At 30.1% G+C, this 12,732-nt stretch overlaps 2 protein-coding genes across 3 annotated transcripts in view; one reads left to right on the plus strand and one right to left on the minus strand.

The window, feature by feature from the left end:
- Positions 1–1,559, minus strand: part of LOC106615678 (probable serine/threonine-protein kinase yakA) — an 80,243-nt gene extending 78,684 nt beyond the window's left edge. The window contains exon 1 of one of the 2 annotated variants that reach the window (XM_014231995.3): positions 1,313–1,559. The gene's annotated coding sequence lies outside the window, so the exon portion shown is untranslated. The remainder of the gene's footprint in view (positions 1–1,312) is intronic. The other variant, XM_036376224.2, reaches the window with a different exon arrangement.
- Positions 1,560–11,477: 9,918 nt separating this feature from the next.
- LOC106615685 (uncharacterized) lies at positions 11,478–12,305 on the plus strand. Its single transcript, XM_014232001.3, has 4 exons — positions 11,478–11,625; positions 11,705–11,822; positions 11,902–12,093; positions 12,158–12,305. Exons 1-4 carry the CDS (start codon positions 11,590–11,592, stop codon positions 12,160–12,162), a joined length of 351 nt encoding a protein of 116 aa, XP_014087476.1. The 5' UTR covers positions 11,478–11,589; the 3' UTR covers positions 12,163–12,305.
- Positions 12,306–12,732: the final 427 nt, after the last annotated feature.

The raw sequence follows: 12,732 nt of genomic DNA on the forward strand, positions 1-12,732 counted from the left end.
TGTGAAAGCAAGTCAATTATTATATAAAATTTCCTTTTTTAGATGGTCACACTTGGTGGGCCTCTTGGTTAAACTAAAATAAATGATTTACTAGTTCATCGAAATAAGTGACTTTCGTTCCATTATACATATAATGACGAAAATAATATCATCAGAATTTCTCAATTCCCCACAATTGAATTCTAAATGTGCCCTATGCATATGTAAACTCAAACATTTCCTACAGGGTTTTTATACAGGTGTGTACATAGCTACAACCACACACATGTATGCCAGCCTTTCGATCATACCTTGAGCTGCAAGATTTCTAAAATACAGGTACCAACACTTGATTGTAAATATTGTGGTGTGTTTGTATGTATTGCTTCGTCACAGCTGACTTACAGCAAGGATTGCTTGTTGGCTGAGTATCAAATCAGTTTTGGTGTTTGACTGCAGGTAGACCTTTCATTGACTCTGATTGCTTATAAGCAATTGTTTTTACAAATATTTATACATACATGAATGTACTTCGATTTTCAATCATTTTCTAATTACTCAACACCAAAAATATTTTCTAGCAATTTGGATGTTCTAGAACATATTTTGATTGCAAATAGTCTGGGAGAAGCTAGCATAACCTGATGAATCAGTAAAGAAGACCTGACCTAACCAAACTCAAATATGAGTTTTCTACATAAGAAGGGAGACAAACATAGTTGAGAGATTAACTGCTTGAAATAATTTCCTAAATATATTTTTTTTATCGGTTTACATAGTACAGATATCCCAGCTAAAATATCAAAAAATTAGTTGAAAATATATAATAGTCAATCTTGTCTTCATCAAAACTGCATTACAAGCTCTCATTTTCTCTTAGTTGAAATTAAAAAAATATATGTATTTAATAATTTATATATAATTTAGTTAGTTATATTTATAATATAATTTAGTTAGTTCCAAGTGTAATTAAGGGTTGCTCAAAGCGTTGTCTTGACGACACTCTTCTCAATCTCACTCAAAGTAACGCTAAGATGACGTCGCATAAAACTAACTTTAAATTTTTTGTAGTTAAATTTCAAATAGCTATGTTTTTTATTTAAATTAAGCATCTTTTTCTAGAGTTGTTCAACTTAGTGGAACTTGAAGAGGAGTAATAAATATTCTTAATGTTCTTAATATTTATTTTAGGTTATGAAATAAAATTATCACTAGAAATATAAGCTCTTCGACACGAGCAACATATTTAAAAAACATTTTAGATTATAGCCTATAATTATATAATATGATTATCTTCATTCGGTTAATCGAAATATATTTATCAAGGACTTACCTATTGAATTACTCGATTTTTGTTGTCAGAGTTTTATAACGAATATTTTTATTATTTATTTGTTTATAATTTTTTAGTAACATTAGTTCCTTTGCCGTTTCGAAACAGTTTCTTCCTTATTTAGTTTCTTTTAAGTATTTTTATATTTGAATATTTTTTATTTCGAAAATTGTTAAATTTTTGATTCAAATAAATTATTTATTTTTCAAGTCTTTTTTCACTTTTTATGTTAAATAATCACAGAGTATTTGGATTTTTATTGTTATAATTTGGATTTTTATCGTTACAATTTTATATATTTAATATTCTTGACTTTCATTGAATTGCTTCCAAATTGTTTTTCATAATGTTACATAATTCTTCAATTTTATTTTTACTTCAATAAGTATTTTTACTTAAAAAAATATCGAAGTATTTTTTTCATTTTAATATTATAACCTCAAATATATCTTATTCGTGGAAGTTTAGAAATTATTAAAAATAATTTAAAAATTTATTTTGATAAAAATTTATTTTTAAATTCGTATTTTTTCTATTTAGTATTAGTTTGAGTTTTTCTAAATTTATAGATTTTCATTAAATCGCTTTTAAAAGATTTTTTTGCCAGTTTATATTTTATTTTATTCGAATTCGACTCTTCAAAACAATAATTATTACAAAACTGTATACTTTTCTTATCCAAAACCACTTCTAACACAATTCTTTCACTATTTTAAGGCATTGATTCTTTTCTCACACACTTCTCAAGTTTATTTTGTGTATAAAAATCCTTCAACTACCGTTCATTTCAGTATTAATTTCATCACTTTCAAATCCACTTCACTTATTATGTTTTGTTCGCATAGTCCGGCGTGTGGGTGTGTATTCATTTTCATCCTTTTTTGCCGCAATCTTTGACGCACAACAATTTTCGTAACATAAATTCAAACACAACGTTCACTTTATCGTTTACTATTTTTAACACATCGCTCTTCACAACACTTCTACATATTTGTCTATGATTCGTTTCGTATTCCCGACGCGTTCCCAACAACTTCTGTCCTCGGTGATCGCCAACAATTGACTGCCGTTGTAACAAAGCTGCGAAACGAATTCAACCGCGCCAACTCAACCAACTGCACGACTCTGATCTACAATAGCAATGAACGGCAACGAAGTGGAGTTGAATTGGAGTGTAGTGAAAGAAGTGTGTTGTTGTTAGTCTGTTGATCTGTTGGTCTGTTGGTCACAGTGGTAAAAGCTCTACTTTTAAGTCGTGCTTAAATGAAGCTCACCGCAACATCGCAGTTTGGATTTAGGCTGAAGTTGACTCAAATGAATTGAGAGTATGCAGATGGTATTGAAGTGCTCTTTAGCTCAATCTGATGGGAGTCAAGCGTGTAAATTTATGAATGAAATCAGCTGATAGGGAGTTATATACATACGCATATTTATGTAGAAATCTTTATATCATTGGTTTTATTTATTGCTTATTTTTTCTATATTATTACATAAATTATAATTTTTTAATTGCTATTTTATAGAGATGAAGTAAGGGGTTAGAGATGCCCCCTACAGTTACCATTTATTTACAAAATTTTTAAACAAAAAATAAAGAAGTTGGAAATCGCGACACATAATAGGTGAGAGAGCGCAACACAATTTATTTTTTTAATTTCTAAGCCCCGCTTAACTCGCAAACCGGGACGAATGGTCAACTAAAACTAAATACTTCTGATCAGGGTTGTCAACTGTTTAAAAAACTTAACTGTACAAACTTTTTAAAGACATTTTTTTTATTACTTTGTATCAAATTTATTAAGTCGATAAAAAAAAAATCCAAGGGTTGCCATCCGTTTACAATTTTTAAAATGTAAATAAAACATCGGAAACTAAAACTGAAAATTTTTAGTAAAAAAAATCATAGGATAGCACAGTTCAAAACGAGGCTTGCCAACTGTTTTTATATCAAATTTTTTAAATACAATAGATATGGCTAAGTAATTTTTTTTCAAAAATGCTATCAAAATAATTAAGTTTAAGAATGTTTACAGTTCACATAATTTTTGAAAATTGTTACCAACTGCTTACAATAAATATAACAATAATAAAGTACTGCAAAATGAGCATCAAACTGTACGGGTCTAAGAAAGGTTTCTGAATAATATATATTTGAAAACTGTTTTTAAAATAAATTCATTATTATAATATTATTATCAAATAAAACATTTTGAAAAAAACCTTTAGTTCTAGTCAAACTTCTTTGATTTCGATTCTTATTTATTACTAGTCTTATTTATTACTAGCAAATAAAAAATTTAAAAATGTATGTAGATAACTACTGAAAATAAATTTTGATAATGACAATCAAGAAACAGAATAACAACACTACATACTCCTATAATGTCATGGTGGCTTTTAATATGAGAGGGTTGCAAAGTGACCGGTTATTGAAAAGTCAAAATATTGCGATGCTTCAAAGGCATAAAGTCTCTGATTGTACTAAATTAGTATGGATGGCAATTGAAATTTACGTAAAATGACATTTGGACAAAAGGTGTCAGTTCAGTTCTCAAAACAGACCGCGCATCCCAAGAACGTCAAAGTTAGAGTGAAAACATGAAAAAATCTTAACTTCGGTTACACCGAAGCTTTAATAGCCTTCACAAATACAAAGGTTCGTTACAAGAACTTGATTCCGATTAATATTCATGAAGATACCTTGTCAAATTAAAGAGTTGCTATAGTGGTCCGATATCGACCATTCCGACAATGAGCAGCTTCTTAGTGAGAAAAGGACAGGTGCAAAATTTTAGATCGATGGCTTAAACTGGGGACTGAGGGACTAGTTTGTATATATACAGACAGATGGACGGACATAGCTAAATCAACTCAGCTCATCATGGTGATCATTTATGTATATATTTTATAGAGTCGTGGCAAACTTAATATACCCTGTTCAGAGTATTTATAGTAGTATATATTATAGTAGTTCTCTTGTAACGTGACATCAGTATTACAGCCAATGGATCCAGGTAATATCCTTAACCTAAAATGGCACAAGAAAGCAAATTTTACTGAATATAAGTCTATTTATTATTTTAAATAAAACCGTGCATAAAAGCAAAGCATTTTTTTTAATTTTATATTTATCAAATCAAATTCAATGTAAGTTATTTTGATTATATAAATCAATTTTTATACAGTTTTTGTTTTTTTAATATTTTAGATAATAAAATTATTTAAATCAATATTAGACATAACATATTTTTTATTTATTGTTTATCTACGAATTTCCAAATCATAACCCTTATATCTAAAACAAACTATATATTTTAAAGCAATATTTTCTTTTCAGCCAAGAAAAACTTTGTCGCGCAAGGCTACCTACGATGAAAACCAAACACTATTTATTGGTTTAAGCGATAAGAAAATTCTTTGAATAACGAAATAATATTGGCTAGCAGCAAAAGATCATAAATTTATAGGAAATTGATATTTTTTGTACTTTTTTTTTTGAATTAATAAAGCAGATAAGGCAGTCCTTATCTACAGTCTTAAAGGTATGTAAGTGAGTCTTGAGATATAAATACAAACTTACAGCAAAAATTCTTGGGTAAATATTTACCTCTGCTTCGTTAGTTTGGCTTTGTTGTTGTGCGTATTGTTTATAGTTTTCTAAAATGGATAATAAATGTGGCGCACCATGAAATTTAATTGACATGACATTGAGTGGAGATAAGAATCGTATTGCTTCCTGATTTTCGTTGACTCGAATGTAATTAAGGGTAGGTACTGACATGGGGTAAATACTAGCTGCGTATATGTAAGTGTATAAATACAATATATATGTAGCTGCATAAATGAAATGAGTATTACGGCGGCTCTTAGTAGTGACTGGAAATAGTAATACCTTTTTGAAAAAATAAAAACAATTCACATTTGCTTTCAAGCTGCAAAAATAATCTTGTCTATTGCAGAGAAATTCCCAACCAACATTTATGTGGTTCAAGTGACAAAGAATATATTTTTAATTTTTTGTTTGCAATATTTCTGCACTGTACTCGTGATGAGAACATTAGGTTCTACTGAATAAATTAATCGTATGAATTAATAAATCAGAATCATCAGTCGACAATTCTTCTGTTCGTGGCTAAGATCTTTCGTAACAAACTTTACTGACATACATACATCTCAAAACATTAAAAAAAAATTTATGAAATATTCAATTTTAATAAATTTGTACACAATTTAATCTCGCAATCTCTATAAAATCATACAGCAGAGCATTTATGTATGTACTTATATATGTAAATACGCCGAAGTTGTATTGGACTGATCTTCATTGACTGATGATTTCATTTAGTTTCTATAATCTTGTGGTTTCTTTTCATCTTTTGAAACAAATTTTCCGTTAAACAGGCAAAACTGAAAGCTTTAAGCTATTCGGAGTACTTGAGTGAAAGCTTTTATTTATTTATATTAACTGCTATTGATTTTTTCAACTGTTTAACAAAAAACTTAAGTAAACAAATGTATAAAAGTTGACAAAATATGAAATTAAAAAAAACGTTGCATACTTTTAGGCATATATTAAATCAATTCGGTCTCACACACAAAGATATGAACCAATGTACAGCTTATAGAAAAACTAACGCTTGGTAAGTATTAATGTAGCACCACTTTTAATTAATTACACTATATGGCAAAAACCATTTTTTCCTGAATATTGGATCAAATAATTTTTTTCGAGAGATTGAGTCATATGTAAAAAGGAAAGTTCTTCGTTTTTTAAGTTAGCTTCGAAAATAGAAATATTTCTCTTTGTAGTTCAACATTGAGCGTGTTAAACAAGCATCATTATTAATTACAGTATAAAATTTACTAAAAAAAGTAAAATTATGGACATAACCTTTACATTCCACTTATTTCAATGGGGTGTAATATATAATATTTCTGTCAAGCTTATATGACAGAAGCTAGAAACGAGCGAAATCAGATTTTCGAAAAAAATAAAAATTTTGTATTTCACATATACAAATTTAATTTAGAAAAAACGCACTACAAAAAGTGGAATGAAAAACAATATTTACCTAGGCGCCTATTTATACTATTTCTATTTACTCATCATTCGGTTCACTCTCAAACCAATAATAGACAAGTTTTAGGGAAACTGTAACTATGGTTCACCACAGACACCCAAGTGGTAAGAGTATAAGGAAGTGGTTATCATAATACGTAGATTTACCCAATTTATATTTCAGAGATACCATAATGGAAAGACAATCTGAAGTCCCACAGTATGCCAAAATAAAAATAAACAGACATTATAAATTCTTAACATATTGAATTTAATCATTTCGTAAGGTAAATATATGAAATCTTCTATAAAAAGAATGTTCGTCGTTACATAGATACACGCGTATGATTAAACGACTATATAAATATTCGTATTTATATTTCACATGTCGCCGATAACAAAACACATTTATGGAAGTTCATTCATATCGCTTGGCTCTAAAAAGTATTGTAGTATCTGATGAAATTAAGACAAAATGTGTTTATCTGCTTTTTCCTTTATTAACTTATATGGGTGGGACGAATGGTGGTTCCCTATCGGTAATAATTACTCGAGTAGCCGTTGAAGTGACAGCAACAGAAGTGCTAACAGCGAAAGTAGCTGATAATGATTGAAAGACGAGGGCAAGTTGATAAATCGGTGATTTTGAAGTGAAGAGTTTTTACAAAACAAAAATATTTTAAGGAAAATTCACTTTAAGCTTTAAAGACATTTTTATTTTTTGGGGAATGATTTTGATAGGCTCTGAGAATGTTGAAAATGGGGTGTTTATTTATTGAGGACAATAAAATGCTTGCAGTTTTGGGAAAAATTTTAAGACAAGACCAGAACACACTATATTGAAGTATTTTTTGTTTTGTGTGAAGTTTGATCTTCACAAGTTTACTACCACGATCACAAGTAAGGGAGAGCCACAAACCATTCAGTGAAGGTGAAACTTGCCTCATACGAGTCGTTGATCTCTGTTAATGATGATAATCTCAAAAAAGTTAAAGAAAAAGTACTTGAAAATCGCCGTGTTGGAATCAAAGAAATAGTAAAAGATCTCAACATCTGTTATGGATTGACTCAACACATTTTGTTAATGTTTTGGGGTATAAAGCGTGTCAATGCTAGACTCGTACTAAAAGACCTAAACTTTTGCAAAAACAACGTCGAGTAGAGTTCGCAAAAAATATGCTTAATCACGTAGCCGAGGACCCTACATTAAACGAACGTATCATTACTAGAGCCCAGACTTAGGTTTATGAATATGACGTTGAAATTGTCTAGCAATCTAGCGAATGGCGCTCAAAAAATCAGCCACACCCGAAAAGAAGCAAAATTCGCTGGCGACACTGAAGATCATAACAATCGAGGCTTATAAAACGTGTATGGAAGACTGAATTAAGCTTTGGCACACTTGCATTGACTCAGGAGCCTATGTTGAGGGAATGTATAAGCTGATAGTTTTAAATCCTTACTTTCAAAGTTCTTCAAAGAAAATTTACTGACTTATCGAACTTCTTATGTACTTGTGCATGTCATATCGACGTATGATTTCTTATCATATAATTCTCCACAAAAGGGTCATTTTGTATTACTTCCACATTTTAATGCACTCGTACACACTTCAATTTTTACCCACGACATTTAAATTCCAATATATAACTTTATTACTCTCCGCTTGGTTACAAAATTTCACAACTATTTGCCCAACAATTTTGAGTTACAAATCATATTAATTTTGCGACTAAATGAAATTGATATCTTCCATACAGATAAATGGGCTGTTGGCTACTTTATAGTGCTTGTCTGCTGACTTATATTGACTTATTGATTTTTATCAGTATTAACTTTCGATTCATTAACGGAAGAGGTTACGTTTTTAAGTTCACGGATTGAGAAAAAATGATTATCCGCAAGATGGAGTGATAAGACATTTTTGAGAGGATGTTAAGTCACAATTAAATAAATAAAAAAGAATAATGTTTGCATTTCTTTTGTGTATTTCTCTTTTACAATTATTTTGTGGTTCTGAAAGTGTTACACATGAAAAAACGAGAACTGCAGGTTCTCAACACTACCCGCATTATAATAATCGGAAACTTTTTTCAAACATACTTGAAAACAAATTAATAAAATATTGTATATGTTTACAGTTACAATGGAAAAAAATTGAGCTAAAGAATTTGCATTTTAAGAAAACCTGGAGAATTTAGTAGTTATAATAATTATTATTATTATTAGTGAAAATTCTAGAATTGCGTTTGTGAGCGGAGGAAAATTCCAATTACTGAGAAATTTAAAAGTCTTTAAGAGATATAATACTGAAATAAAAATCTTAGTGCCCCTCCGAATTTGTTATTTTTTCACTTTTCTTCTAAAAATGCAATCCATCCTTAACATTTAGTCACTTGCAGCAATTTCGATAGTAACCACGCCCACCTTCAATTTAGTGGCTATGTTTATAGCGATAAAATTACGATAAATGGATAAATGTATATATACATAACATATACATAAAACTCATAAATATAGACATTGATATAGATATAGATATAGATATAGATATAGATATAGATATAGATATAGATATAGATATAGATATAGATTTTGTTGTGCTGTAGCAAACAAATACTATTTCCAAAACGGTAAGGACCTTAAATTACAAACACAGTTTTATAATATTCAAAGAAACAATTTTGACGCTTCTTAAATTCGTGTCTATGCGAAGTTTCGTTTGCGTAGAAAGTTTTATATACACTTATATATAATATATGCATAGATGTTTGTAAGTACAAGTATTTGTGCACATTTGTATGGATATGCATATAATGTATTTACTTGCGCACTTCAAGTATAAAAATTAACGCAAATATTTATTTAGGTGTTTTCTCTGAAAAAAAATAAAGGGAATTGATGTGCAGAAATGATAACTCGTAGATAAAGCCAAACACGGAGCGACAACAGTGTGCCAACACCTGATAAGCGAATGAAAAAGATAGACGTATCTAGTATGTGGGTGCATGTTGGCGCTAAGACAATCTAATATAACTATGAAATAAAAAAATTTAATTTAAAGTTAAACTGGTGTTGCTACTTAAGAATAAAAATTTGCAAAACAAAGAGTTTTTAATACCAAATTCTAGAATATTTAAATAATTATAACTATAAGTAATAGAAAATTATTTATATTTGTCCACACAAGGGACTTCCCATCTATAAATAGACGTAGAATAAGCTCATGAACTTTTATGAATCGCTTGGTGGTAGTTGATAAAAAAAACATAAAACTCTTTATAAACATATGAACTCCATATATATATAAAATCGCTTGCGCCAAAAATAGCACCTCCGAACAATTGTCTATATTTTTAAGCTAATATCAAAAGCACTTGCTTAATCAGGCTTTGTTTATCTTATATCACTTTATTTAATTTTATTCTTGCAATTTATTTTTTGTGTTTACAAGCTACGACTATGACGTCAACGATTTGCTTACTGAGTCAGCCTTTCAGCGTTTGGAGATATTACACAAATTCATATATAGACTCGATATTTACATTTGTGCCTTTGTTTTGGTCATATTGTGTAATTTACAGTTAGTAGCAGCATATGCTTCCTCTTTCTTAGCTCGATAACAGTTTCAATAGCGTAAGATAAATAGGGCTTTGAACCTAATTACATACACTTATATATAAGTGATATATATACGAGTATATATATATATGTATTTGTATTATATCATGGTATTATAACTATAGTAGCGCTGCAGTGGACTTCTATTACTTTGTGAAATTGTAATAATAATTAAGTTCTAACTGAAGTGGCAACTTCCGAAAACATTTATAAAAATTTAACTATTTTTGATAAGAGAAAAAAGTGTGTAGAGGAATACCTTTCTTAAAACAAACACTACATTTATTAACCTCTGTAAAAATAAACAATTCTAAAAGGAACAATAAAAAACGTTAAATTCGGTTGCCCTAAAGCTAATACCCTTCACAAATACAAAAGATAAAATCTTGATTCTGAGCGGTCAGTTTGTATGGCAGCTATACGCTATAGTGGTCCGACCTAAAACTTTTTTTTGGAAATTGCATGAAGATATCTTGTCAAATAAATAATCTTTCCCTACAAGGACTTAATTCCGATGGTTCAGTTTGTATGGCAGCTATATGCTATAGTGGTCCGATATTAGCATTTCCGACAAATGAGCATGTTTGTATTGGCAAAATTAGGGACTAGTGGTTGTGTACATAGAATACAGACAGACGGACGGACGGACGGACGGACAAACAAACGGACATGACATATACATTTTATAGGGTCTACGATACTTCCTCCTAGTAAAAATGCTCGGTTCAGACCTTTAACAGTGGCTCTTTCTCCTTTACGATGAGAGTCATGCGATAGCATTCCCAGAGGTCGTGTGGCAAAAGAGGTATTCAAAAACATGAATTTAGTAAACTATAGTAACCCAAGAGGTCCATCGCATACACCGTTCTTACCATTCCGTTCTTCTTTATCGGTGATAACTTTAATGTGAGCTAATAGGTTCAATTCAGTGTCTCCGAAGTTTCATGTTATAAAAAGGGTCTTGAAAAACTTGAATTTTCAAAAATAAGTGCGATTTCGACAGAGTTTTATTAAAAAATAAGTATATCTATTTTATTGAAGTTTTCTCCTTTTTCCATTTTTGGAAAAAGTAATTTTAAGTATGATTGAGGATACCGCAAAACACTTTTTAAAGAAAGACGCAGCGTTACAAAGGTTAACTAGTTGAGCACAAAGAAAGTGAAAAGCTTCTTAGAAAATGCGAAGTCTTTAGCAGAGCACATATCTTATAAAGAGCGGTATAGAGCGCTACAAGGAATATCTAGCAATTACTATAAGTAATAAGGAAGTGGTCTCGGCATGGAGACTGTTGAGATTTAACAGAATATTTTAATCGTCGAATAAATATATCGCCTTGACAGGTTCAGTCATAAATAAAAACAAAAAATATAATTTCGTTGACATACAAAAGCAGTGTTACCCATTCACTTTAAAAATATCAACATATTTGTAAGTTTTCTGTTCGAAATTTTTTTTTACATGCTCAACACTATTTTCTTTTAACATATTTCAACATCTTTCAAGCATCGTATTTTCAAATCAGATATTCAGATTTACATTTATATTATATTAATATTTTTATCGCAAGATTTCATCGTATATTTGAGCAAATAACGCTATGGAACTTAAGACAATTTTCAGAATCGTAGAGCTGGTAAGCGAATGTTCAATCCAAATCAAGAGTTTATAGTATCTAAAGATGCAATTATAAATTATACAATTTTTCTTTAAAGGTAATATGTATCGTGCTCTTAGTCCTTTGGTATGCGTTGAACACCTACGCAACAAGTGTTATGGTCGTGTGTGGCACCATTTTCGGTTTCACCATAATAACGGCTGTGCTGGTGGCACGTAAGTAATAAACAATTTGAAGTATGCTGAAAATTCATAAATTTTAGATTTTATTACTTAAAAATCTATGTTTTCACAGTTGAGTTTCTCGAATTCAATCAGGTGGCAGTTTATCTAATTATTGGCGCCATTTTGTCTCTCGTCTGTGGTGGTTTGACTATTGCCTATGTACCGGATTATGGCGATGGACGGATGTCTTATTTTATAGCAACTGGTCTCTTCATTGCTAACGGCGTAATTTTTTTAATCGATTTCATTATGGAATTAAAAAGTTAATTTAAAATAACTTATTTATTTGTTATAAGTCTCTTATTAAGACTTTTTTTCTTATGCAGAATGAAGTCTAGAAGAAGATAGTCTATTCGACTATTGAAGCAGTCGGGCAGTTCCAAATTGTAAAGAATGTAAATTATACACATACATGCATACATGTTCTGTTATATTTGCAAATAAATAATAATTTTCGTAATTTTACTGAAAAAAGTCGTAAGTTGTATTTCGGAAATTTTCTGATTTCGATTTAGACTATAAATAATAAAATTTCAAAGGTATACTTTTTGAAAAAGTAGACTACTGAAAATCGAATGGTTGTCAAAACTGAGGCTACTGTCTACCGAACAATTTCAAAAGCATTCAATTTAGAGTAAAGCATAGACAATGGACAAATGCCATATCACCGCAACTTCCAGTTTCATTTCAACTGTATTTGGGACATAATATTCTCTTTACATTCTGTTGTTAAAGTTTAAAAATGGGTCCGAACCACGCCTACTAGCCACATAACGCAATTTTTATTGACGTTAATAGAGGCTGAGAGGGCTTTCATCGAATTTTGGCTCATTTTTTTAGCACCGGTTTTAACGTCATATTCATAAATCCATGTCTTGTAACTAGTAATGGCGCGTTTGAT

The sequence above is a fragment of the Bactrocera oleae genome, chromosome 5, assembly GCF_042242935.1.
Source record: "Bactrocera oleae isolate idBacOlea1 chromosome 5, idBacOlea1, whole genome shotgun sequence".
Taxonomy (NCBI): domain Eukaryota; kingdom Metazoa; phylum Arthropoda; class Insecta; order Diptera; family Tephritidae; genus Bactrocera; species Bactrocera oleae.

What these genes read in the sequence shown, in the direction of transcription:
- LOC106615685 (XM_014232001.3), top strand. Translation starts at nt 11,590, where the DNA reads ATGGAACTTAAGACAATTTTCAGAATCGTAGAGCTG. An exon ending in TTTTCAGAATCGTAGAGCTG is followed by an intron (nt 11,626 to 11,704) that starts GTAAGCGAATGT and finishes TTTTCTTTAAAG; the next exon opens with GTAATATGTATCGTGCTCTT. An exon ending in AACGGCTGTGCTGGTGGCAC is followed by an intron (nt 11,823 to 11,901) that starts GTAAGTAATAAA and finishes ATGTTTTCACAG; the next exon opens with TTGAGTTTCTCGAATTCAAT.